General features: G+C 59.1%; 2 protein-coding genes across 3 annotated transcripts; both read right to left on the bottom strand.

Moving 5' to 3' along the window:
- Positions 1 to 252: 252 nt before the first annotated feature.
- SRRT (serrate, RNA effector molecule) lies at positions 253 to 18787 on the bottom strand. Of its 2 annotated transcripts, none has more exons than XM_054005481.1 (19): positions 18561 to 18787; positions 17858 to 17986; positions 10284 to 10433; positions 9996 to 10187; positions 6995 to 7164; positions 6498 to 6667; positions 6222 to 6323; positions 5918 to 6026; positions 4267 to 4436; positions 4109 to 4170; positions 3936 to 4014; positions 3284 to 3475; positions 2810 to 2980; positions 2391 to 2544; positions 1943 to 2136; positions 1695 to 1851; positions 919 to 1008; positions 634 to 730; positions 253 to 526 (listed from the first exon to the last, which is right to left on the bottom strand). In XM_054005481.1, exons 1-19 carry the CDS (start codon positions 18677 to 18679, stop codon positions 451 to 453), a joined length of 2583 nt encoding a protein of 860 aa, XP_053861456.1. In that variant the 5' UTR covers positions 18680 to 18787; the 3' UTR covers positions 253 to 450. The 2 variants fall into 2 exon arrangements, with proteins under 2 accessions (XP_053861456.1, XP_053861457.1); XM_054005482.1 differs by having other exon boundaries at positions 9996 to 10184.
- A 1029-nt stretch (positions 18788 to 19816) lies between these two features.
- Positions 19817 to 21793, bottom strand: LOC128823225 (stress-associated endoplasmic reticulum protein 1-like). The gene is made up of 3 exons (XM_054005390.1): positions 21584 to 21793; positions 20863 to 20938; positions 19817 to 20230 (listed from the first exon to the last, which is right to left on the bottom strand). Exons 1-3 carry the CDS (start codon positions 21776 to 21778, stop codon positions 20190 to 20192), a joined length of 312 nt encoding a protein of 103 aa, XP_053861365.1. The 5' UTR covers positions 21779 to 21793; the 3' UTR covers positions 19817 to 20189.
- Positions 21794 to 24143: the final 2350 nt, after the last annotated feature.

Raw genomic sequence — 24143 nt, 5'->3', positions numbered from 1 at the left:
AACGGGGAGGTGGGGAGCTGAGAAGGGCTCCATTGCGAAGCCCCCAATTGCTGCACAGCTGTGGCAAAGGGAAGCGGAGTCAAGGTAGAAACATGGCGCTGTTCACTCTAGTGCCTAATGATGGCTGATTTGAAGTGTCAGGGCAGATAAGGAATTTGAGGTATAAAATCCACCCCGCCCCCATACAGAACAAAGCTACCTCCCCCCCGCCCCGCCCATGACCCCGTTGCTAAGCGACGCAGGCTATCCAGCTGGCGGTTACATCCAGGTATTTATTGAAACGGAGCTGGGACCGACAAGGTGAAATGTACAAACAGTCGGCGGTGGGGGTGAGGTGGGGAATTCGGTGGCGGAGACTCGTATAAAAAACCCGAGGGGGTGGGGGGGTGAGAGGGGCAGTTTGTGGGGAACAGGGCGGGGGGCTTAAAACAAGGGGTGGGGCCGTCTCACTCAGAAGAAATCCACGTCTTCGGGGGCGTCCAGGTCTCTGTACTCGACGATCGCGCGGGGGTCGCCCCGGACCATCCTGGGGGGGGGGAAGAGACGGAGTGGGTGAGAGCCACGGGCCCGTTCTGCCCCATATCCACCCCCCCCCCACGCTGCTCTCCGATGGGTTCACCGGTCCCCACCTACCTGTTGCGCGGTTTGTTGAGGTAGCCGCCCTGCCCCCGGAAGGTGTCATAATTACCACGGCCGGCAGCGTAGGGGGCATGAGGGTAGGGGGGGCCGCCTGTGGGAGGGACAGACGGACACGTGTCAGCAGAGAAAACTCAGCACAATCTTCTTACCCAGGGACCCCTCGCCCGGCACTGAGATGCGGCCACCTCTGGGGTGGGGAACCCCTTGCCCAACACTCAATCCACACCCCGCTCCTGGCAGGAAGGGGCATCCCCTGCTGAACTCCGCATCCCAACTTACCACCGTATCCCATAATAGGCGGGCGCGGCTGTCCGTACGGCATCAGCCCCTGGGGTGTCTGGTGTGGGTAGGGCAGCCCAGGGGTGAGACCTGGAAGGAGGGGAAGAAAGGAAGGGCAGAGATGTAAGACACTGGGGTCCCAGCCCCCGCTCCCCTCCCAGAGCTGGGGAGAGAACCCAGGAGTCCTGGCTCCCAGCCCCCCTGCTCTAACCCACCAGCCCCCACTCCCCTCCCAGAGCCGGGGAGAGAACCCAGGAGTCCTGGCTCCCAGCCCCGCTGCTCTGACCCACCAGCCCCCACTCCCCTCCCAGAGCCGGGGAGAGAACCCAGGAGTCCTGGCTCCCAGCCCCGCTGCTCTGACCCACCAGCCCCCACTCCCCTCCCAGAGCTGGGGAGAGAACCCAGGAGTCCTGGCTCCCAACCCCCCTGCTCTAACCACCAGCCCCCACTCCCCTCCCAGAGCTGGGGAGAGAACCCAGGAGTCCTGGCTCCCAGCCCCCCCTGCTCTAACCACCGGCCCCCACTCCCCTCCCAGAGCCGGGGAGAGAACCCAGGAGTCCTGGCTCCCAGCCCCCCCTGCTCTAACCACCGGCCCCCACTCCCCTCCCAGAGCCGGGGAGAGAACCCAGGAGTTCTGGCTCCCAGCCCCCTTGCTTTCACTCCCCCATACAGCAAAGACCAGGATTCCCGTGTGAGACCCAGGAAGGCAGATGGGCCCCGAACCCCAGGGGCATGACACCCCACCACCCGCCATCTCCCGGGGGGGCGCCGCGTACCCTGCCCAGGTCCAGGGGGCTGGTTGGGTTTGATCTCGGGCAGCGCTGGGCGCTTGGCGTCCATGAGGAAGCTGTTGAAGAACGACACCTCCTTCTTCACCTCCTCGATCTTCTCCGCATGCTTGTTGAAGATGTGTTTGCGCACGAACTCGGGGCCCTGCCGGGGAGGGGGGTGAGACAGGGGTGAGTTGGGGAAACCGAGGCAGGGGAGTCCCTCACCCCCCCCCCCCCCGTTCTCCCACACACACCTTGAATTTCTTGCCGCTGAGCGGGCACAGCCATTTGTCCTTGCCCAGCTCCTGAGTGTTGGCCGTGACGAACTTCTCCACCTCCTGCTCGGGGTCCTTCTTACCCATCTTCTGGGCCTCCTCGTCTGACAGCGACTCCCGCACGGTGGAGAGCGGAGCCAGCTTCTCCTCGAAGGTCTTCTGCCACTCGGCCACTGCGGAGGGGACCCAGGAGCCCTGAGCGCTGGCCCCCTGGCTTGAACCGCTATCCCCCTACTGCCCTCCTAGAGCCAGAGGGAACCCAGGAGTCCTGGCTCCCAGCCCCCCTGCTCTAACCCACCAGCCCCCACTCCCCTCCCAGAGCAGGGGAGAGAACCCAGGAGTCCTGGCTCCCAGCCCCCCACTGCTCTAACCCACCAGCCCCCACTCCCTTCCCCGGTTGGGGGGGAACCCAGGCATCCAGCAGTACCTTCCCCGTGGCTGACACGGTTGGGGGGCATGGGCCCGCGCACGTGGATGATCCCGCAGCGGTTCGGCATCTCGTCCTCATTGAGATACTCCGAGGTGTTGTAATAATCCACCGAGTGCACGATCCGCAGGTAGAGAAGCAGCTTGTCCAGTACCTGGGGGCACGGGGGGTGTGTGTGTGTGTGTGTGTGTGTGAAGTGCGGAGCAGGGCCCGCGCCCCATGGAGGGGACAGGCCCCTGCCCCCCTGAGCCAGCCAATCCCTACCCTGGGGCTGGATGGGAGCCGGCGCCCCCCAGAGGGGACAGGCCCCTGCCCCATTCCCCGCCTCCCTGAGCCAGCCAGTCCCCGCCCTGGGGCCGGGGGGGAGCCGGCGCCCCCTAGAGGGGACAGGCCCCTGCCCCATTCCCCGTCCCCCTCACCTTGATGAGCTTCTCGTCCCTCTCCACGTTGATCTCTGCCGGGTTCCCCTCCTTGGGGGGCTCGTCGGCCGCCTCCCCCGTCTTGCCCAGCAGCTCCTCCTCCTCGGCGCTCACCTCCTCGATCAGGTAGTCCGTGATGTTCTTCAGGATGGGGTTCTGGGAGGGCAGGCTCTGGGGGGCCGGGGGGGACACGGGACAGGTGAGCGAAGGGGGGACCTCCCAGGAGCTCATGGGGTGCAGCTCCCTCTTTAGCCACCTCCCAGAAACCTATGGGGCGGAGCTCCCTCTTGAACCGCCTCCCAGAAGCCTGTGGGGTCATCCAGGAAGGCGAGGGAGGGGATAGACAGTCCCCATGGCCGTAGATCACGCCCCCAGAATCCTTTGCAGGGTCTCCATGGGATGCCGCGGTGTGAGGGGGAAGGCTGGTGGGAAGCAATGGGGCAGAGGCGTGACCCCCCCTCCCCGGATACTGACCGAGACCTGGGGGGCCTCACGGGGCTCCCCCGCCCCCCACAGCTGGGTGCGGTCGTCCAGGGTGTGGATGAGTTTGGCCGCCAGCTTGATGTCGTTGCGGACGATCTGCTTGTGCTGCGTGATGCCGTTGATGTTGCGGACGCGGCGGGTCAGGTCGCGGTTCACGCCGGGGCTCAGCTCGCACTCCCGCAGCTGGGGGGGAGACGCAGACTGAGCTGAGACGCGGCCTCCTCTGGGGTGGGGCAGCCGGTTACCCAGGGACCCCTCGCCCGGCGCTGAGATGCAGCCACCTCTGGGGCGGGGCGGCCGGTTACCCAGGGACCCCTCGCCCGGCGCTGAGATGCAGCCACCTCTGGGGCGGGGCAGCTGGTTACCCAGGGACCCCTCGCCCGGCGCTGAGACGCAGCCACCTCTGGGGCAGGACAGCCAGTTATACGGGGACCCCTCGCCCGGTGCTGAGGCAGCCAACTCTGGGGCAGGACAGCCAGTTATACGGGGACCCCTCGCCCGGCGCTGAGGCAGCCAACTCTGGGGCAGGGCGGCTGGTTACACAGGGACCCCTCGCCCGGCGCAGAGACGCACCCCCCAAATCTCCACTCAGGGGCGCAGCTTCCAACACCCCCCAACTGCCCCCCCCGCGTCGCAGCCTTACCCGGATGTTCTGCAGGCTCCAGCAGATCTCCTTGATGTTCACGCTCCGGTTGAAAGTCACCCAGCCCCTGCGGAAAAACCTGACGCACACGCCCGGAGTTAGCGCCCGGGTACAAGGGACCCCCCCGCAGCGCCCGCCTCTGCCCGGTTCCCCCCCAGGCGGATGCCACCTACCTCCTCTCGGGCTGGGGGTCGGACAGGGCCACGCGCATGAAGCCGGGGTACCGCTTGCAGAGCTGGGGGGACAGAGAGATGGGGGGTGTTAGGAAGGGGACTGGATCTATGCTCCCCCCGCTGCCGCCCCCCCAGAATATCAGCCCCCCCCCGCTCACCGCCACGATCTCGGCCTGGGAGATGTTGGGGGCGATGTTGCGCATGAACAGGGAGCAGGTCTTGTGGAGGGGGCGGGGTTTGCACTCCAAGCCGTCCTTCTCTTTGGCCTTCGTCGCCGCCGCCTCGTCCTCTTCCTCCTTCGCCTTCTTCTCCTCCTTGGGTTTCTCCTCTGCACCCCGTGCCACAGAGTTAGGGGGGCCAGCCCGTGTCCCGTTCCCTGCACCCCACCCCCTGAGCCAGCCAGTCCCCGCCCCACATCCCGTTCCCCGCCCCCCTGAGCCAGCCAGTCCCTGCCCCACATCCTGTTCCCCGCCCCCCTGAGCGAGCCAGTCCCCGCCCCACACCCCGATCCCCGCCCCCCTGAGCGAGCCAGTCCCCGCCCCACACCCCGATCCCCACCCCCCTGAGCGAGCCAGTCCCCGCCCCACACCCCGATCCCCGCCTCCCTGAGCGAGCCAGTCCCCGCCCCACACCCCGATCCCCGCCTCCCTGAGCGAGCCAGTCCCCGCCCCACACCCCGATCCCCGCCTCCCTGAGCGAGCCAGTCCCCGCCCCACACCCCGATCCCCGCCTCCCTGAGCGAGCCAGTCCCCGCCCCACACCCTGATCCCCGCCTCCCTGAGGAAGCCAGTCCCCGCCCCACATCCCGATCCCCGCCTCCCTGAGCGAGCCAGTCCCCGCCCCACATCCCGATCCCCGCCTCCCTGAGCGAGCCAGTCCCCGCCCCACATCCCGATCCCCACCTCCCTGAGCGAGCCAGTCCCCGCCCCACATCCCGATCCCCGCCTCCCTGAGCGAGCCAGTCCCCGCCCCATATCGCATTCCCCCACTCCCCTGAGCCAGCCAGGCCCTGCCCCATATCCAGTTCCCAACCCCCCTGAGCCAGACAGTCCCTGCCCTGGGGCTGGATGGGAGTCGGCGCCCCCTAGAGGGGACAGGCCCCTGCCCCATTCCCCACCCCCCTGAGCCAGACAGTCCCTGCCCTGGGGCTGGATGGGAGTCGGCGCCCCCTAGAGGGGACAGGCCCCTGCCCCATTCCCCACCCCCCTGAGCCAGACAGTCCCTGCCCTGGGGCTGGATGGGAGTCGGCGCCCCCTAGAGGGGACAGGCCCGTGCCCCATTCCCCACCTCCCTGAGCCAGACAGTCCCTGCCCTGGGGCTGGGTGGGAGCCGGCGCCCCCTAGAGGGGACAGGCCCCTGCCCCATTCCCCACCTCCCTGAGCCAGACAGTCCCTGCCCTGGGGCTGGGTGGGAGCTGATGCCCCCTACAGGGATAGCTCAGTGGTTTGAGCATTGGCCTGCTAAACCCAGGGTTGTGAGTTCAATCCTTGAGGGGGCCACTTGGGGATCTGGGGCAAAATCAGTACTTAGTCCTGCTAGTGAAGGCAGGGGGCTGGACTCAATGACCTTTCAAGGTCCCTTCCAGTTCTAGGCAATAGGATATCTCCATTAATTAATTTATTTAGAGGGGACAGGCCCCTGCCCCATTCCCCGCCCCCCCAAGGCAGCCAGTCCCCGCGCCGGGGAGGAGCCGGCGCCCCCTAGAGAGGACAGGCCCCTGCCGCATTCCCCGCCCCCCCAAGGCAGCCAGTCCCCGCGCCGGGGAGGAGCCGGCGCCCCCTAGAGGGGACAGGCCCCTGCGTCTCTCACCCTCCTTGCCCTCGGCGCGGCCGCTCTCGGACTCGGTCTCGGACTCGGAGACGCTCCCCTCGTCGTAGCTGTCGTCCCCGCTGCGCTTCCTCTTGCGCTTCTTGCTGGCCTGAAAGAAGAAGGGGGCGCCCGGTGAGCAGGAAAGGGGCGGAGCCTGCAGAAGGGGGGCGGAGCCTGCAGAAGGGGGGCGCACAGGGCAGGCAGGGACTGGCATGAAGGGCACAGGACTGAGGATACATGGGCGGGGCCAGTCAGGAGGGGGAGGAGCAAAGGGGACCAGGATGGGGTGGGGCTTAGGACCCACCTTTTTGGCCTCTTTCTCTGCTTCTTCCTCCTTCTCCGGCTTCTCCTCTTCCTCCTCGGAGGACTTCTTGGCTTTCTCCTCCACCGGCTCGTCGCCGTCAGCCTGGGGGAGCGGGGGGCACCCGTCAGAGACTCTGCACCCCCCCAACAAACCGGCCCTCCGCCCCGAGGGACCCCGCCTGCTTCCTCCCCTCCCCCCAGCTCCTTCGGATAGCACCCATCCCCCCGCGGGGAAACTGAGGCACGGGCGGAGCCGGGATGTGTCGGCTCCCCTGACCTTTTTGCCTTCTTCCTTCTTGTCCTCTTTGTCCGAGCCCTTGCGGTCGGCGTCGGACAGCCGGGCCTCATCCTTCTTCCCCGACTCGGTCTTGTCCTGCCTCTCCTCCTCTTCCTCCTGATCCAGGATCTTCAAGTCGTTCTCCGTGCCTCCCTCCATCTTGATAACAGCTGGAGAAGAAAAAGAAGAAAAAAAAATTGGTGTGGGTCAGTCTGGGGTCGTCGGCGTGGCTCAGAGGGGACCCCCCGCCCGCCACGGCCAAGTTGCTTCCCAAGAAGAGAAAAGAAACGGTGGATAAAAGAGCTACTACTGCTGCCGCCAGGGGAGGATCTCCCTTCAGCTCCAGCAGTAGAGGTGCCCGTCTTCAGACTCCACGGTCGGGCGTTTTGGATCCCTAGACGGACGGGGTCTTTGGATCCGAACAACGTGGGTTTCAGGGTGCCCCCCCTCCCCAATATCTTCGGAACCAAAGCCCGCCCATTCCAGGCCCCCCTTACCGGCGTCCAGCATCTTGACGATCGCGTTGGCCTTGTCGATATCCAGCTGCAAGCTCTCGAACCAGCCGTTGTCCATGAGGTAGAGGAAGACGCTGAGCCGGTTCTGCAGGGCGCCGTGGGCCTCCTGCTTCCTCTTCCCCGCTTCATCTGGGTGGTACTTGGAGCGAAACCTTCGGGAAGGGCGGGGGGAAAAGGCAGACGAGGAAAGATCAGAACGGGGTGCAGTGGAGGGAAGACGCCTCTAAAGGAGCTGCACATGCAGGTTGCATGGGAAAAAATTCGGGGCGGGGAGGACGGGGGGAAGCAGGGACAAGCCCCCGCCCCGGATCTTATTTATTGACGATTCGCGCCGGACACTGGTGAGGAAAAAATGAGATTTCACCACATCGGGGTTTTTTTGTAGCTACGCTCTAAGTTCGCTCCCAGGCACGTTTGATGGCCAAGTGCCTGGCAGATGACGTTCAAATTGGTTCCTCGCTCAGACTGCAAGCAAGCCGAGAGCGGGTCGGGGGGGGAGGGGGGTGTAGATTGAGGGTTTGGATGCCTGGGTTCGCTCCCCAGCTCTGGGAGGGGAGCTGGGACTCCTGGGTTCTCCCCCTGCTGTTTAGATGGGGAGCTCTTTGTGTTAACGATACCGAATCCCGGTTGGGATTGATTACCCATCGCTCTGCGGGGCAGAACGGGAGGCCAGATCCCCGCTGGAAGCCCTGGGACCTGGAACCTGTTCTTCGCTCCACTTCTAATCTCACGCCAATCGCTTCCCCTAGCCTTTGGCTAGCTGGAGGACATGGTCTCTGGGCCAGTGAATCTAGGTGACCCCTGGCTGGTCCCTAACACTTCCCACCTGTAGATTCAGTGTCCGGTCCAAACCGGGGGCTCAGATCTCGGTCGGGGGGAAGCTCTAAGGCCAACTGTAACACCGGAGTTTTACCACAATTTAGGTGCCTAACTCCCCTGGGTCTCCATGGGAATCAAGACGCCTAAATTCCTTGAAAGAAACCAAGATTCAGGGCCGGAATGTAAGCGCTGGCTTGTTTTGGCGCTGGTTTTCAAAGGGCAGGGGGGAATCAAGACCCCCCGTTCCCACCTCGGGGGAGCCCATTGTTTTCTCGTACTGTATTTGTTTTTTGTCTTTTTTTTAAAGAGTTGAGGTCCGATCGAATAAGACAGAACGTGTGTCATACATACACTCAGGATCAACTCCAGCTTTTTCCGATGGGAGCCTGAGAGATTCCTTCGGTGGGTTTTTAACCACTGGGCGCTTTGTTTTGGCTACGGAGTGACGGGCACTCGCTCTCTCTCGCCGGGCGGTTTAGTTAACCGAAAACAAAACAAAAAAATCCCGGGTCGGGTGGGTTTGTGTTTTTTTTCCGCGGCTCTGGCTGTCTGATTCCTGACCATTGTACATTCAGCTAGGCACTGCATTGTGCTCAGTGCTCGGCCCTGGCTATCTAGCTAAAAAAAGAAAAAAATCACGGGTGAGAGAGAGGAGCCGGAAGAAAAAACCAAAAAAAAAAATCAAGAGAGATTTATATTCTCCAGGCTGACGGCAAAAGTGACTTCTGATTTTGAATTCTCTTGATTCTGGCACTTGGGAGGAGGGGAGAAAAGGGTCAGTTAACAGTTATCAGCCACACACACACCCAAAAAAAAAAAAAAAAAAAAAAAAAAAAAGAAATTACGAGACGCCTGTAGGCTAGTGTCCAAGAACCACACGCAGAAGTAGCCACACAGACAACGCTCCTACATTCACTGCGGGGGGCGTCGGTACACCCAATTTGTCGGCAGGGGAAACTGAGGCATGGTGCATTATGCCCTTGCTCTAGGAGGGGAGTGGGGGCTGGTGGGTTAGAGCAGGGGGGCTGGGAGGTGGTGTTGTCTAGTGGCAAGGATTTAGGATGCCTGGGATCTATACCCAGCTCAGATACGTGGTTGTGGGCAAATCATGTCTTGTCCTGCCTCAGTTTCCCCTCCTGCCCTGTTGCCTGTCTGGACTGGAAACTCTGGGACAGGGACTCTTGCTTGCTGGTGTCTGGCACAAGCCCCTCCCCTCCCCCCCAATCTCAGTGAGGCCTGGTCATTGGTCATTCTCTGATGCAGCCAGCACAATGGGACCCCCAATCTCCTTGCTCTGGGGCTTCTAGCCACTACTGTAACATGTCCAACAAACCACGCCTGTTTTACAGAGAGGGAAACCGAGGCAGGGGGAGCCACTCCTCAGAATCGGGAGGGCTGGCTCCGACTCCCATATTCTCTCAGCGCTTGCCCACTCTGGGCCGATCCCAATCAGAACCCCGGCTCGCGAGCCCGCAACGCCAACGCCCCTTCAGGCGCGTGCAGGGCCAGGATCAGCTAACGGGGAGCATCCGGGCTGGGGAGACGGGGTGGGGGGCGTCTCTTCGCTCAAATGAACGAGGCGGTCTGCAAACAGCCGGGTTTTGAGGCATCAAAACTGAACAAAAAGGGCTTAAAATGCCCCCCACCGCCCTTTTCCATGGGGAAACCACAGGAGAGATCGGACCCCACAGACCTCTCGGGAACTGGCGCGGTCCCAGAGCTGGGATCGGGGAAATAGCTAAGAAGCTGGTGACAGAAGAGGCAAGGAAGGCTGACGTGGGGCCAGCTGCCCGGGGTTAGCCACACCCAGTTGGCCTTCGTTCTACGGCAGGGATCGGAACCACCAGGCCATTCGTGGCAACCCCCCGCCCCGGCCTGAGATCAGAACCGCTGGCCTGGGCATGGCAGCCTTCCCAGCTCCCCTCCACTGGATCAGAACCGCCTGGCAGACTCCCCCAACCCCGTCCAACCGGATCAGACCCCCCCACCCCCACCTCCTTGCGGCGTTGGGTCGGAACTGTGAATTTCAACCTCCTGCCCGTGCCCCAAAACTCCGGCCCCGCTGGGTCAGTCTGGTTCTGTCTCCGGCCCGGATCTCGCACACGCACGCACACGCACACTGACACGCACGGGAAGCCGGGGCCGTGCCCTGAGGCGGACGTACCACTCCTCGTCCTTGTGCGCCAAGAAGAAGTCCTGCATCTGCTGGCGCCGGAAATCCAGTTTGTAGTCGTTGTAGCGCTTGACGGCCTCCGTCTCGTCCACCGAGTCGTCCAGGGACAGCAGGAATTCCTTGAAACTCTTCATGACGGGCGGGGCAATGCCCACGTCCACCTCCGCAATGTTGCCTAGTCTGCTTGGGGTGGGGTGGGGGGGCGAGACCGTCAGTGTGCGCAGGGGAAGGCCGAGGTGGGGGAGGCAGGTTGGGAGGAGCAGGAAGTGGGCGATTTACCTGGCTTGGATGGGCAGGAGATGGTGCTGCTGCATCACGTGCATATCGGGGTGCGCCCAGGGCTGGGGGGGCCCGTAGGTGGGGCCGGCGGTCGCCCCGCTGTACGGCATCTCGTACCCGCTGTGGTAAGGGTCGGCGCTGTGCTCATCCCTGTGGGGGGATAGGTGAAGGGTCAAAGTCACTTTGGGCGAGGCTGGGGTCTGCTAGAAAGCTCCAGGGTGTAACCAGTTAGTTCATTTTACTGTTCATTTATGGTGTGCCTGCAAGACCTGACTTGGACTGTGTTCCTGTTGTCTGAATAAACCTGCTTTACTGGCTGGCTGAGAGTCATGGTGAATCGCAGGAAGCCGGGGGTGCAGGGTCTTGTGTCCCCCCACACTCCGTGACAGTTGCGAAGGCCAAAGACTATAATGGGGTTCACAAAAGAACTAGAGAAGTTCATGGAGGATGGGTCCATCAGTGGCTATTAGCCAGGCTGGGCAGGGATGATGTCCCTAGCCTCTGTTTGCCAGCAGCTGGGAATGGGCAACAGGGGATGGGTCGCTGGATGATTTCCTGTTCATCTGGGGCACCTGGCATTGGATACTGGCCTAGATGGACCTTTGGTCTGGCCGAGTACGGCCGTTCTTATGTTGGTTAATTATCTGTTACGTATCTAAGTAAATAGGGCTGAAACGCAAGGCCTGTCAGATTTTAGCTTAGTCATACTAGGCCTTAGAGTTAAGAAATACTTGGCATAAATCAGTGGTTCTCAACCAGTGTATGCATACCCCAAGGGGGTACGCAGAGGTCTCCCGGGGGTACATCCACAGGGGTCGGAAACCTGCGGCAAGCGTGCCAAAGGCAGCATGGGGGCTGATTTTTAGTGGCACGCTGCTGCCAGCCGGGGTCCTGGCCGCCAGCCCCGCTCAGCCCGCTGCCAGCCTGGATGGATGGTACCCAGGCCGGCAGTGGGCTGAGCGGGGCCGGAGGCCGGGACCGCGACTGGCAGGGGCTAACCGGTCTGGGGTTCCATCTGTTGCACACGCTGCCAGTCTGGCACGCGAAACCTTCAATCAATGAAGATTTGGCAACACCACTTCCCAAAGGCTGCCGACCCCTGCTCTAGAGATTTGCCGTGTGTTACAACAGGCTACATAAAAAGCACTAGCGAAGCCAGGACAAACTGAAATTTCCTACAGACACGGACTTGTTTATTCTGCTCCATACAGTAAGTCCAGTCTTTATAGTCCAATTGATTAGATGGTAACAATGAGAACGTCAGCAGCTTTTCAGTACTAGTGTGGCGGGGACGCTTCTGTGGTTTTATGTCTGATTTTGTAAGCACGTCATTTTAAAGTGAGGTGTAACTTGGGGGTACACAAGAGAAATCAGACTCCTGAAAGGGGGATGGTAGTCTGGAAAGGTTGCGAGCCACAGATATAAGTAAGTGACCAACGAATGACCCTATGCCACAAGATTACAGGGAAAAGATGTACACCTCTACTCCGATATAACGCTGTCCTTGGGAGCCAAAAAAATCTTACCGCGTTATAGGTGAAACCGCGTTATATCGAACTTGCTTTGATCTGCTGGAGCGCGCAGTCCCGCCCCCCCGGAGTGCTGCTTTACCGCGTTATATCAGGGTAGAGGTGTACTGTGAAAAATTGACCGTCAGGTTAATTTTGGATTACAAGATGCCCATTTTTTCCCTAACGCCTGCCCTGACCAATGTGTGTAAATGCTAATGAGACTCAAAGAAACCATAACCCTATGAAAAATGGGGTACCCCAATATTCTTGGGGGACAATACAAAGAAGGAAAAAATGTCAACGCTTTCACATGCAGACGGTAGGTGCAGTGAGAATCACAAGATAAAAGAAGCCAGCCAGATTGGACAGAGCAATCATGAGCGACTTCAGTGTCATATCATCAAAAACCCGGCCAACGACAGTTTTTGACTTCGAACGGGCACGTTCGGGGAGATGAAAGGAACTAGTCGAAGAAGTCGGCTGGGCTGAAAGAGCGCCAGGAGGCTCAGAACGCAAAAGCGATCTGAAACAAGGGGGGAAAACGTGTCAGGAAAGGCTCTAGGCCCGGCTGGATGAATAACGACCTCCGAGAAGTGAGGAGTTAGCAGAGAGCAGGGGATAACCAGCAAAGAAAGCGGTTAGGACTGAAGCGAGAATGGCTAAAAGTCCAGCTGGATAATAGTTGGTTTTTAAGCATTCCTCCCCAATTTGCATCATTTAACATTTTTCACAGTTGCGCAAAATTACGAGTTTTAAGCATTTTAAGTTTTATCCATTTAAATTTTCACAGTGGCAGGAAATGACGGGCTGAGATTCGAAAAGCGGAAGCTTGATCATTGTTAAAACTAGGGCTGCCGATTAATCGCAGTTAACTCAAAAAAATTAATCGCGATTAATCGCACTGTTAAACGAGAGAATCCCAACTGAAATGCATGAAATATTTTCAGATGTTTTTCTATATTTTCAAACACAATTATTTCTATTACAACACAGAATACAAAGTATACAGTGCTCACTTGATATGATTATTTTGATTACAAATATTTGCACTGTAAAAATGATAAACAAAAGAACTAGTTTTTTTCAATTCACCTCATACAAGTATTGTCGTGCAATCTCTTTGTCATGAAAGCGCAACTTACAAATGTAGATTTTCTTTGTTTGTTACATAACTGCACTCAAACAAAACAACCTCAAACTTTAGAGCCTGCAAATCCACACAGTCCTACTTCTTGTTCAGCCAATCGCTGAGACAAACTCCTCGGGGGAGAATTGTATGTTAAATTGGAGAAGATGGGAATCAATATGAAAATTGAAAGGTGGATAAGGAACTGGTTAAAGAAGAGACTACGATGGGTCATACGGAAAGGTGAACTGTCAGACTGGAGGGAGGTTACTAGTGGAGTTCTTCAGTGATCGGTTTTGGGACCAATCTTATTTAATCTTTTTATTACTGATCTTGGCAGAAAAAGTGGGAGTGTGCTGATAAAGTTTGCGGATGACACAAAGCTGGGAGGTATTGCCAATACAGAGAAGGATCAGGATATCCTACAGGAAGATATGGATGACCTTGTAAACTGGAGTAACAGTAATAGGATGAAATTTAATAATGAAAAGTGCAAGGTCATGCATTTAGGGATTAATAACAAGAACTATTGTTATAAACTGGGGACTCATCAGTTGGAAGTAACAGAGGAGCAGAAGGACCTCGGAGTATTGGTTGATCACAGGATGACTATGAGCCCCCAATGTGATATGGCCCTGAAAAAAGCTAATGGGGTCTTGGGATGCATCAGGCGAGGTATTTCCAGTAGAGATCAGGAGGTGTTAGTACCGTTATACAAGGCACTGGTGAGACCTCATCTGGAACACTGGGTGCAGTTCTGGTCTCCCATGTTTAGGAAGGATGAATTCAAACTGGAACGGGTACAGAGAAGGGCCACTAGGATGATCCGAGGAATGGAAAACCCGTCTTATGAAAGGAGACTCAAAGAGCTTGGCTTGCTTGGCCGAACCAAGAGAAGGCTGAGGGGAGATCTGATTGCTCACGCTCTCTCTCTCTTATATATATATATCTATATCTATCTATCTATCTCAGAGGGATAAATACCAGGGAGGGAGAGGAATTATTTAAGCTCAGTACCAACGTGGACACAAGAACAAATGGATATAAACTGGCCATCAGGAAGTTTAGACTTGAAATGAGACGAAGGTTTCTGACCATCCGAGGAGTGAAGTTCTGGAACAGCCTCCCAAGGGGAGCAGTGGGGCAAAAAGATTGGCAGAGGCCCTGGGGGGTTTTGCCTTCCTCTGCAGCGTGGGGCACGGGTCACTTGCTGGAGGATTCTCTGCACCTTGAAGTCTTTAAACCACGATTTGAGGACTTTAATGGCTCAGACACAGGTTAGGGGTTTGATACAGGAGTGGGTGGGTGAGATTCTGTGGCCTGCGTTGTGCAGGAGGTTAGACTAAGGTCAGAAGGTACCATTATGATCATCTAAAGTCTCAGTCTTCAGCTCTGTTTTCCCCACATTCTGCCATATATTTCATGTTCTAGCCGTCTCGGATGATGACCCAGCATGTTGTTTGATTTACAAACACTTTCCCAGCAGATCTGACAAAACGCAACGAAGGTACTGATGTGAGATTTCTAAAGATAGCTACAGCACTCGACCCAAGATTTAAGAATCGGAAGTGCCGTCCAAAATCTGAGAGGGACGACATGTGGAGCGTGCTTTCAGAATTGTTAAAAGAGCAACAGTCAGATGCAGAAACTACAGAACCCGAACCACCAAAAAAGAAAATTAACCCTCTGCTGGTGGCATCTGACTCAGATGATGAAAATGAACATGCATCAGTCCGCTCTGCTTTGGATTGTTATCGAGCAGAACCCGTCATCAGCATGGACGCATGTCCTCCAGAATGGTGGTTGAAGCATGACGGGACATATGAATCTTTAGTGCATCTAGCAGGTAAATACCTTGTGACGCCAGCTACAACAGTGCCGTGCGAACACCTGTTCTCACTCTCAGGTGACATTGTAAACAAGACGTGGGCAGCATTATCTCCTGCAAATTGTAACCAAACGTGTTTGTCTGAGCGATTGGCTGAAGTAGGACTTGCAGGCTCCAAAGTTTTACATTGTTTTATTTTTCACTGCAATTTTTTGTACATAATTCTAGATGTGTAAGTTCAGCTTTCATGATAAAGAGATTGCACTACAGTACTTGTATGAGGTGAATTGAAAAATACTATTTCTTTTGTTTTTTTAAAGTGCAAATACTCGTAATGAAAAATAAATATAAAGTGAGCACTGTACACTTTGTGTTGTAATTGAAATCAATATATTTGAAAATGGAGAAAACATCCAAAAATATTTAAATAAATGGTATTCCACATTATTAACAACGCAATTAATTGCACGGTTAATTTTTTTTAATTGCTTGACAGCCCTAGTTAAAACACAAATCATCAACGCTGTGTGACCAAATATACAAACTAAACATCCTTACATCGAACTGACTAGTTTTCAAGTAGTGTTTTTCTTCCTTTGCCTAGCTGTAAATTGCGATTATCATAAGCGATGGAAATGATTTTTCATCCCTCTCCGTGAAATGGACGCATGCAGATGAAAATCTAATCTTTCTGAGCCTGAAAGAGGGCATGACGGCAGTACGCCTGATGGAAAAGTGTGTCTAGAAAGGGAAGTCGCCCTCTCGGAGATGGAAGAAAAACGTAAGAGTTTAACACGCTCAAATCAGGGAGGAGCGGATAGTTTCCAGCACAGAATTCTGAAAGAACTGGCATGTGAGATGGTTAGTAGCAAAGATTTTTAATAAATTTATCTATTCAAGGATAGTACTGCATTAATGGCTAATGTTGTACCTACATTTAACAATGGATATGAGTCAACAATGCGCCCTTGTTGCCAAGAAGGCTAACGGCATTTTGGGCTGTATAAGTAGGGGCATTGCCAGCAGATCGAGGGATGTGATCGTTCCCCTCTATTCGACATTGGTGAGGCCTCATCTGGAGTACTGTGTCCAGTTTTGGGTCCCACACTACAAGGAGGATGTGGATAAATTGGAAAGAGGCCAGCGGAGGGCAACAAAAATGATTAGGGGGCTGGAGCACATGACTTATGAGGGGAGGCTGAGGGAACTGGGATTGTTTAGTCTGCAGACTAAAGAATGAGGGGGGATTTGATAGCTGCTTTCAACTACCTGAAGGGGGGTTCAAAAGAGGATGGATCTAGACTGTTCTCAGTGGTGGCAGATGACAGAACAAGGAGCAATGGTCTCATGTTGCAGTGGGGGAGGTCTAGGTTGGATATTAGGAAACACTATTTCACTAGGAGGGTGGTGAAGCACTGGAATGCGTTACCTAGGGAGGTGGTGGAATCTCCTTCCTTAGAGGTTTTTAAGGTCAGGCTTGACAAAGCCCTGGCTGGGATGATTTAGTTGGGGTTGGTCCTGCTTTGAGCAGGGGGTTGGACTAGATACCTCCTGAGGGCCTTCCAACCCTAAACTTCTATTATTCTAATGGGAGGGGGGTGATCTTTTTATTCTAACTTCCCTAATATGCAAGACTTTAGAACAAACTGGGAAGGAAAGAATTGAGAGAGAGAAACAGCAAAGGGGATATAACGCTGCACAGGTTTACAAAAGGTCGATCATCCGGCTTTCTCCCTTTGAGAAAAGGGCAGGGGAATAGATCAGTGTACTTGGATGTAAGCATCTGCTACGGTGCCACACGAGTTAAATCAGGGAAGGTGGGGATTAGTGCAAGAACTGGAAAGCAGACAAGGAACCGGCGGAAGGGGAGAAGGCAACGGGTTGTGTGGCAAGGGGAATTATCGGACTGGAGGGGAGGCTACTCACAAGAGTTCTTCAAGGATCGGTCTCGGGACAGAGCTTATTCAGAAGTTTTGTAAAGGATCTCAGCACAAGAAGTAGGAGGGTACTCATGAAATCTGGATCAGCACACAGGAAGAACTAAAAGGCGGGAGTGACAGAAACGGGCTGAAATTCAATAGTCCATAACAACAATTTCTGCTACAACCTGGGGCCTTGTCAGCCGGAAACAGCCGAGGCGGAGAGCAACCTGGGCGCACGGGCAATGAGCCACCAACACGCCAAGACCAGGGAAATGGCAAAAATGCGATCTAGGCTGCATCGGGCCAGGTACTGCCAGGAGACCCAGCGAGAGAAATAGTCACGCCGTTGTGGAAGGCAGAGGGAAGCCCCCGTTTGGAATACCGGCCGCAAATCTGGTCCCCCAAAGTTCAAAAAAGACACATTCGAATGTGAATACTTGCAGAGAAGAGCCCCTAGGACGATGAGGGTGACGGAGGGGAGACTGGATGAATCTGACTCGTTTAGGTTCACAAACTGAACGGGAGCTGCTTGCTTTCTAGAAATACATTACGACAGGCGAAGAGCTATTGGCGCAAAAGGCCAGCGTTGGATAAACTGGCTGGGAACAAATTCAGGTGGGAAATACAAAGGTTTCTAACCATCAGAGGGGTGCGGTTCTGGCTCTGCCTCCCAATGCGAGTTGTGGGGGCAACCAGCTACGGGAGTTTTCAGAGAGTGCACAAACTTATCACCGGGCTGCTGGTGTTAGTGGGGGGCCGGACTTGGCAGCAGTGGGGGTCCCTTTATGTTCCTAACACTCATGCTTCAGGGCTCCAGCCAGCCAGTGTCTGAGGTCAGGAAGGTTTTGTTTTGGTTTTTTAAATAAAACCTCAATATATTCAGGGAGGTTATTTTTAAATTTCCTTCTTCTGAAGCATCAGGGATTTCCTTCTCTCGGGAGCTTGGCTGGCTGGTTCTTGCTCACACGCTCAGGGTCTAACGGATCACCTTCCTCTGCAGCATGGGGCACAGGATTATCTGGATCTCTCTCCTTTACTAGTCTCCCTCCGGCAGGTGACCCCGCCTGCTCTCTGCCTGGGGCACGTAACAGTCTAGCTTCCTATGGGGTGTGGGTGGCACGTGCGCCTGATGGGTCAGACCAGCCTCGACCGCCACGGGCCGGCCCAGCAGGGGGTCGCTCACTCACCAGTCCCGGCGCATGCGTTTCTGGGGCGGGCTGAGCTCGTGCCGGGGGGGAGAGAAACGCTCCCGGCGGTTGCGGTCATAGTCCCGGTACTCGCCCCGGCTCCGGCGCTCCCGGCCGCGGTCCCATTCCCTACGGGGGGCAGACGGGCCGATCACACCTTGATGTATCCTTCCGCCAGGGGAAGGCTGCACCCCGCCCTCCCGATATATCCTTCCGCCAGGGGACAGCTGCACCCCCCCCCAATATATCCCTCCGCCAGGGGACAGCTGCACACCCCCCCCCCCGATATATCCCCCCGCCAGGGGACAGCTGCACACCCCCCCCCGATATATCCCTCCGCCAGGGGACAGCTGCACCCCCCCCCCCGATATATCCCCCCGCCAGGGGACAGCTGCACCCCCCCCCCCCGATATATCCCTCCGCCAGGGGACAGCTGCACCCCGCCCCCCCGCTATACCCCCGCCAGGGGACAGCTGCGCCCCGCCCCTCCCCCCCGCTATATCCCCCCCAAGGGACAGCTGCGCCCCACCCCCCCGCTATATCCCCCGCCAGGGGACAGCTGCGCCCCTCCCCTACCACCCAGGGGACAGCTGCGCCCCGCCCCTCCCCCCCAAGGGACAGCCGCGCCCCGCCCCCCCCCGCTATATCCCCCCCCAGGGGACAGCTGCCCCCCCCCCGCACACGGGCTCGGCCCCGCCCCCACCTGTCGCTCCAGTCGTCCCGCCGCCGCTCGTCGCGCTCCCGGGACCGGTCATAGTCGCTCCGCTCGCGCCGGAACTTGTCGCGGCGCCGCCGGTCGTACTCGTCGTCGCTGTCGCCCATGGCGGGCGGGGCCGGTTACCCTGGAGACGGGCCCGGCGCCGCGGGTCTCGCTCTCGCTCTCGGCCCCACGCGCGCGCCCCGCCGGCTTCCCGCCGCCCGCCGGATGCAGGAGCCGGAAGCGGAAGTGGCGCCGGGCGGAGGAGCACCGGAAGTGGCGCCGGCGTGGCGCTCTGGAGCGGAACCGCCCTCTATGGCGCCTGAGCGGGGAAGAGGCAGGGGCCGGGCGCACTCTGCGCGGCGGGCATAAGGAACTCTATGGTGCGGGTGTAGGGGGGACGCTCTAGGAATTCGCGACTCTATGGTAAATGAGGCGGCTCGAGAGACGCTCTAGGGTGCGGCTGCAGCCTTCTATGGTGCAGGCGAGGGAGACACTCTGTAGGGCATGTGCCCTTCACTCTATGATCCGAGTGGAAGGGAGAGGCGTCGCTGGTGCAGGAAAAGGACAGTCTAGGTCGGGAGACCTCTATGGTGTGGGCGGCAGGGACGCTCTAGGTCGGGAGAAACTCTATCACACGTGCGAACGACGCCCTAGCACAAGGCGCCAACTCTATGTCCCGAGGAGGCGGCCCAGCCGGACGGGTCTCTGAGATGCGGGCGGACGTTCTAGGGCGGCGGGACTCTCTGATGCTGGGCAGGAGCGCCACTCTACACCACAGCCCAACTCTATGGTGCATCAGGGGACGCTCTAGGGTCAGAGCAGGGGGGGCTGGGAGCCCGGACTCCTGGGTTCTCTCCCCGGCTCTGGGAGGCGAGTGGGGGCTGGTGGTTAGAGCAGAGGGGGCTGGGAGCCAGGACTCCTGGGTTCTGTCCCCGGCTCTGGGAGGGGAGGGGGGCTGGGGGGTTAGAGCAGGGGGGGCTGGGAGCCCGGACTCCTGGGTTCTCTCCCCCCGGCGCTGGGAGGGGAGTGGGGGCTGGGGGATCAGAGCAGGGGGGCTGGGAGCCAGGACTCCTGGGTTCTCTCCCCGGCTCTGGGAGGGGAGCAGGGGCTGGTGGGTTAGAGGAGGGAGGGGAGTGGGGGCTGGGGGGTTGGAGCGGGGGGAGGCAGGACTCCTGGGTTCTCTCCTTGTGCTCAGTGGCCTCCCCCAGCCTTGTCTTCCTGGCCCCGAGCGGGAGGGGGACAAAGCACCCAGGCGGCTGTTTTATTAAAAATCCCAACATTTAATGTATTTCCAGTAAACAGTCAGACATTGCGAAACCTGGGGGTGGAAATCACAGATTTTAAGGGAAAATCCTCCCCCCACACACTGTGACCAAACCCCAGGCTGCCTTCACAGCACCTCTGGGGGACACCCCCACCTTACCGGGGGGGGGGGGGGGGGGAGAGAAGGAAGAAAAGGGAGCCACCCTCTTCCCCCCGGGCTGGAAACATACAAGGAGGCAAAAAGAAGGGGGACAGCATTGGCAGGCGGGGGAGGGGGCGCAGCAGCACATCACAGAGGGTCACTGGAGGTCCATGAGGTATCCCAGAATTCCCTGAGAAGAGGTGTGGGAGGGAGAGCGGCATTTCCCATCATCCTCCGAGGCGGATGCTCTGGATTATCTGGAAGATAGCTGGGGAGAAGGGGGCAGAGTGAGGCTGGTGTGGTGGCGGGGGCTCTCAGGGGCACAGCTTGGGGTAATGGGAGGGGCTTATTCTCAGGCTCCGCCCCCTCCAAAGGCCAGTTGGGTTGCGCACCTACTGCAGGGACGGGCAGGCAAGATCCAAAGGAACCTCAAGGAGACGAAGCCTTAATTCAGGGTTGGTCCCATTAGTAGGTTTCAGCGTCAACACACTGGCATGAAGCATCTGCCTGTCTCTAGCTCCCAACAGGAAATTTCGGGACTAACACGACACCTGTGGTGCATCAGGCTCCCCATTACTAGGTTCAAGAGTTAACACCACCATTGCCTTCATTCTTAGGTTCTCGGGTGGGGGGACACTCCTGCCTCTAGTCCCAATCATTGGTCCTGGGGCAAACAGCCCAGAGTCTGACCCTCTTGGATTCCCACTGTTAGCTCTCAGGGTAAACGCCGTCCAACGTACCAGGATGCTGTAATGATGAAGCAGCATAAACACCCCCCTGCAGCTCTGCCACCATTAGGCTTCAGGGTTAACACTCTAAATCCTTCCCAAGAACAGACCCCTCTGTCCCTAGGCCCCATCATCAGGATCCAGAGTGAACAGACCATCCTGCCCGACTCACCTGAGCCACACACCACGAACACGAAGAGGGCCAGCAGCCACGGCCCCACAGCGGCTTTCTCTTCTGGGGGGGCTTTCTGTGTGGGACAGAGAGAGCATTAGAGATGGGAACTCACCCCGCCCCCCAGCTCTGCCTGTGCCCCTCACTCCCGACCCGCAGCCCCTGCCAGCCCAGCCCTGCCCCCCCCCAGCTCTGCCGGTGCCCCTCACTCCCGACCCGCAGCCCCTGCCAGCCCAGCCCTGCCCCCCCCAGCTCTGCCAGTGCCCCTCACTCCCGACCCGCAGCCCCTGCCAGCCCAGCCCTGCCCCCCCCCAGCTCTGCCGGTGCCCCTCACTCCCGACCCGCAGCCCCTGCCAGCCCAGCCCTGCCCCCCCCAGCTCTGCCGGTGCCCCTCACTCCCGACCCGCAGCCTCTGCCAGCCCAGCCCTGCCCCCCCCAGCTCTGCCGGTGCCCCTCACTCCCGACCCGCAGCCTCTGCCAGCCCAGCCCTGCCCCCCCCAGCCCTGCCGGTGCCCCTCACTCCCGACCCGCAGCCTCTGCCAGCCCAGCCCTGCCCCCCCCAGCCCTGCCGGTGCCCCTCACTCCCGACCCGCAGCCCCCGCCAGCCCAGCCCTGCCCCCCCCAGCTCTGCCGGTGCCCCTCACTCCCGACCCGCAGCCCCTGCCAGCCCGGCCCTGCCCCCCCCAGCCCCGCCCCTCACTGCCGGCCCGCAGGCCCGTACCGGGGCGCGGTGCAGGCCGCCCCGCTGGGTGATGCTCTTGCTGTGTCTCTCGTTCGCTACCCTCATGCGCTGCACCCCGGACATGGTCCCGCCGGACCCCCCCGGCGCCCCGGACTGGCTTAGACGCTGCGTCACTAACCGCGCATGCGCCAGCAACGGAGGACGAAAAAAGTCGCGCGGCGCGCCAAGGCGCATGCTCCGCACTCACAAGAGACGGAAGCGACGGGGCGGCCCTTGCGCGTGCCTGACGTGGCGAACTTTGGTCGCGCACGTGACGTCTTTAGACCGCGCTCATCCGCCGGCGGTCACTACTGCGCATGTCCGCCACGGGTAGCGTCAGGCCCCGGGAGGACGTCACTGATCAGGTGACAGGAGAGACGCCATTTTGGAACATCTCCTCTAATAAGCACGCGCAAAGGCTTGGCGCCAAGCAGAACGCAGTCATTGGTCCCCCCCACACACGTGTTCTGCTGCATCACGTGACAGGCGACAGGCGAAGCCATTTTGCTCTGTACCCCCATGGGCGCGGCCATCTTTGTTTCTCTGGCCTGGGGGCTTCCATGGGTCACGTGTTTCAGACCGTGATGCCAACCTGGTGGAGGCCATATTGTCTCCCAGTTGTCATGTGATAAAGGGAAATAAAGAGCCCCGCCCCTTATGAAAATAAAGTGGTGGGAATCGAGGAGTTCTCTCTTCCCCCACTCCCCTCCCAGAGCCCGGGAGAGAACCCAGGAGTCCTGGCTCCCAGCCCCCCCTGCTCTAACCCACCAGCCCCCACTCCCCTCCCAGAGCCGGGGAGAGAACCCAGGAGTCCTGGCTCCCAGCCCCCCCCTGCTCTAACCACCAGCCCCCACTCCCCTCCCAGAGCCGGGGAGAGAACCCAGGCGTCCTGGTTCCCAGCGCCCCCTGCTCTGACCCACCAGCCCCCACTCCCCTCCCAGAGCTGGGAGAGAACCCAGGAGTCCTAGCTCCCAGCCCCCCCTGCTCTAACCACTAGACCCCATTCCCCTCCCAGAGCCGGGGAGAGAACCCAGGAGTCCTGGCTCCCAGCCCCCCCTGCTCTAACCCCCCCAACCCCCACTCCCCTCCCAGAGCCAGGGAGAGAACCCAGGAGTCCTGGCTCCCAGCCCCCTCTGCTCTGACCCACCAGCCCCCACTCCCCTCCCAGAGCCGGGGAGAGAACCCAGGAGTCCAGGCTACCTGCCTCCCCTGCTCTACATAGATTTGGGCTGTTTGGGGTTATTTGTCCCTAAATTCACGGAGGCCACAAGAAGATCACATGCCCCCCGCCTCTCCAACCCCCCCCCCCCGAAGATCTGCCAGCCCCTCCCTTCCCCGGTGTAATCTGACAGTCAGCAGAATCTATTATGTTTTATTTTTTCCTCTGTCCAGGAAATTCCTCCTCTGGTGCCAGACATTCATCTGCCCAGATAATTGTTAGCTTCCTGCAGGGCTGGGGGAGCCAGGGGAGGTGTGATTCCTCGCCCAGCGCTGAGATGCGCTCATCTCTGGGGCGGGACAGCTGGTTATCCAGGGACCCCTCGCCCGGTGCTGAGATGCGCCCACCTCTGGGGCGGGGCGGCTGGTTATCCGGGGACCCCTCGCCCAGCGCTGAGATGCGCCCACCTCTGGGGTGGGGCGCAGCTGCTCTGTTCTGGAAGAGGCCAGGGCTGGAGTAGCTGGAGCCGTGGGCAGGGTAGGGGCTGCGGGCCTGGCGGAGCCGGAGAAGCTGGGGAAATGAGGTGTCACATCCTGCCCTGACCCCGCTCCCCTCCCACGGAAACAGCAGAACAAAGCGAGTTTCCTGACTGCCCAGAGAATAGAAACCAGGAGCAGGGACCAATGGGTCGAGCAGGCGGGCTGGGAGCCCGGACGCTTGGGTTCTGGGCCTTGCCATGACTGCCCGTGCTGGGCAGGAGCCCCCCTGGGAGCTGGGAGGTGCCCAGGGGCTGAGAGAGAGTGTCCAGGCCCCTTGGCTCCCCCCCATCCCGGCACTGGCCTGGGGGGCGCGTTGCGGGAGGGGGAGGGGGGGCTGTGGTTCGCTCTTCTCTGAGCACGTTTCCTGCTTGGCTCCAGCCAGCCCAAGAAAAACAGGCCCTGGAGAGCCCATGTGGTGGCAGGGCAAGGGGGGCAGACCTGAGAGAAGCTAGGAGGGAATCCGGTCTCTGCACCCCATCTGTAGGCAGATGTTACCCACCACAGAGCTGGGGAGAGAACCCAGGCGTCCGGGCTGCCCGGCTGAGATCAGGGGTGGTTATAACAGCTGGGGTCACCGGGCAGGGAGCTGTGAGGGTGGTGCTGGCCCTGGGCCCCACAGTGGGGAGTGTGGGGGGGAAGAGGGGTGGGGAGGATGGAGATTTTATACCCATCTCAGCACAGACTGCCGTGTGACTAGCCGGGGAGGGTCGGGAGGGGCCGTGCGTAGAGGGGGCTGTGGGGCGGGTTATGGGGGCCGTGTCCTCGCTGTCCCCCCCCCCAACAGAGACCTGTTGGTCCTGGGAGCCAGCCCAATGAACGCTCATTTCCCAGAAGCTCGTTATCCCCGATCCTGCCCCCAGCC

The sequence above is a fragment of the Malaclemys terrapin genome, chromosome 15 (assembly GCF_027887155.1).
Source record: "Malaclemys terrapin pileata isolate rMalTer1 chromosome 15, rMalTer1.hap1, whole genome shotgun sequence".
NCBI lineage: Eukaryota > Metazoa > Chordata > Testudines > Emydidae > Malaclemys > Malaclemys terrapin.
Note: the sequence above shows the minus strand (reverse complement) of the source record. Positions and strands in the feature narration are given on the sequence as shown.

Bases quoted from the DNA above. Each gene is read 5' to 3' on its own strand.
- SRRT (XM_054005481.1), bottom strand. From the start codon at position 18,679: ATGGGCGACAGCGACGACGAGTACGACCGGCGGCGCCGCGACAAGTTC. The intron at 17,987-18,560 runs GTGGGGGCGGGG...TGCCCCCCGTAG, and splicing joins CGGGACGACTGGAGCGACAG to GGAATGGGACCGCGGCCGGG. The intron at 7,165-9,995 runs GTACGTCCGCCT...CCCTTCCCGAAG, and splicing joins GCGCACAAGGACGAGGAGTG to GTTTCGCTCCAAGTACCACC.
- LOC128823225 (XM_054005390.1), bottom strand. From the start codon at position 21,778: ATGCGCCTTGGCGCGCCGCGCGACTTTTTTCGTCCTCCGTTGCTGGCG. The intron at 20,939-21,583 runs GTACGGGCCTGC...TGTCCCACACAG, and splicing joins GCGGCCTGCACCGCGCCCCG to AAAGCCCCCCCAGAAGAGAA. The intron at 20,231-20,862 runs GTGAGTCGGGCA...CCTTCTCCCCAG, and splicing joins GTTCGTGGTGTGTGGCTCAG to CTATCTTCCAGATAATCCAG.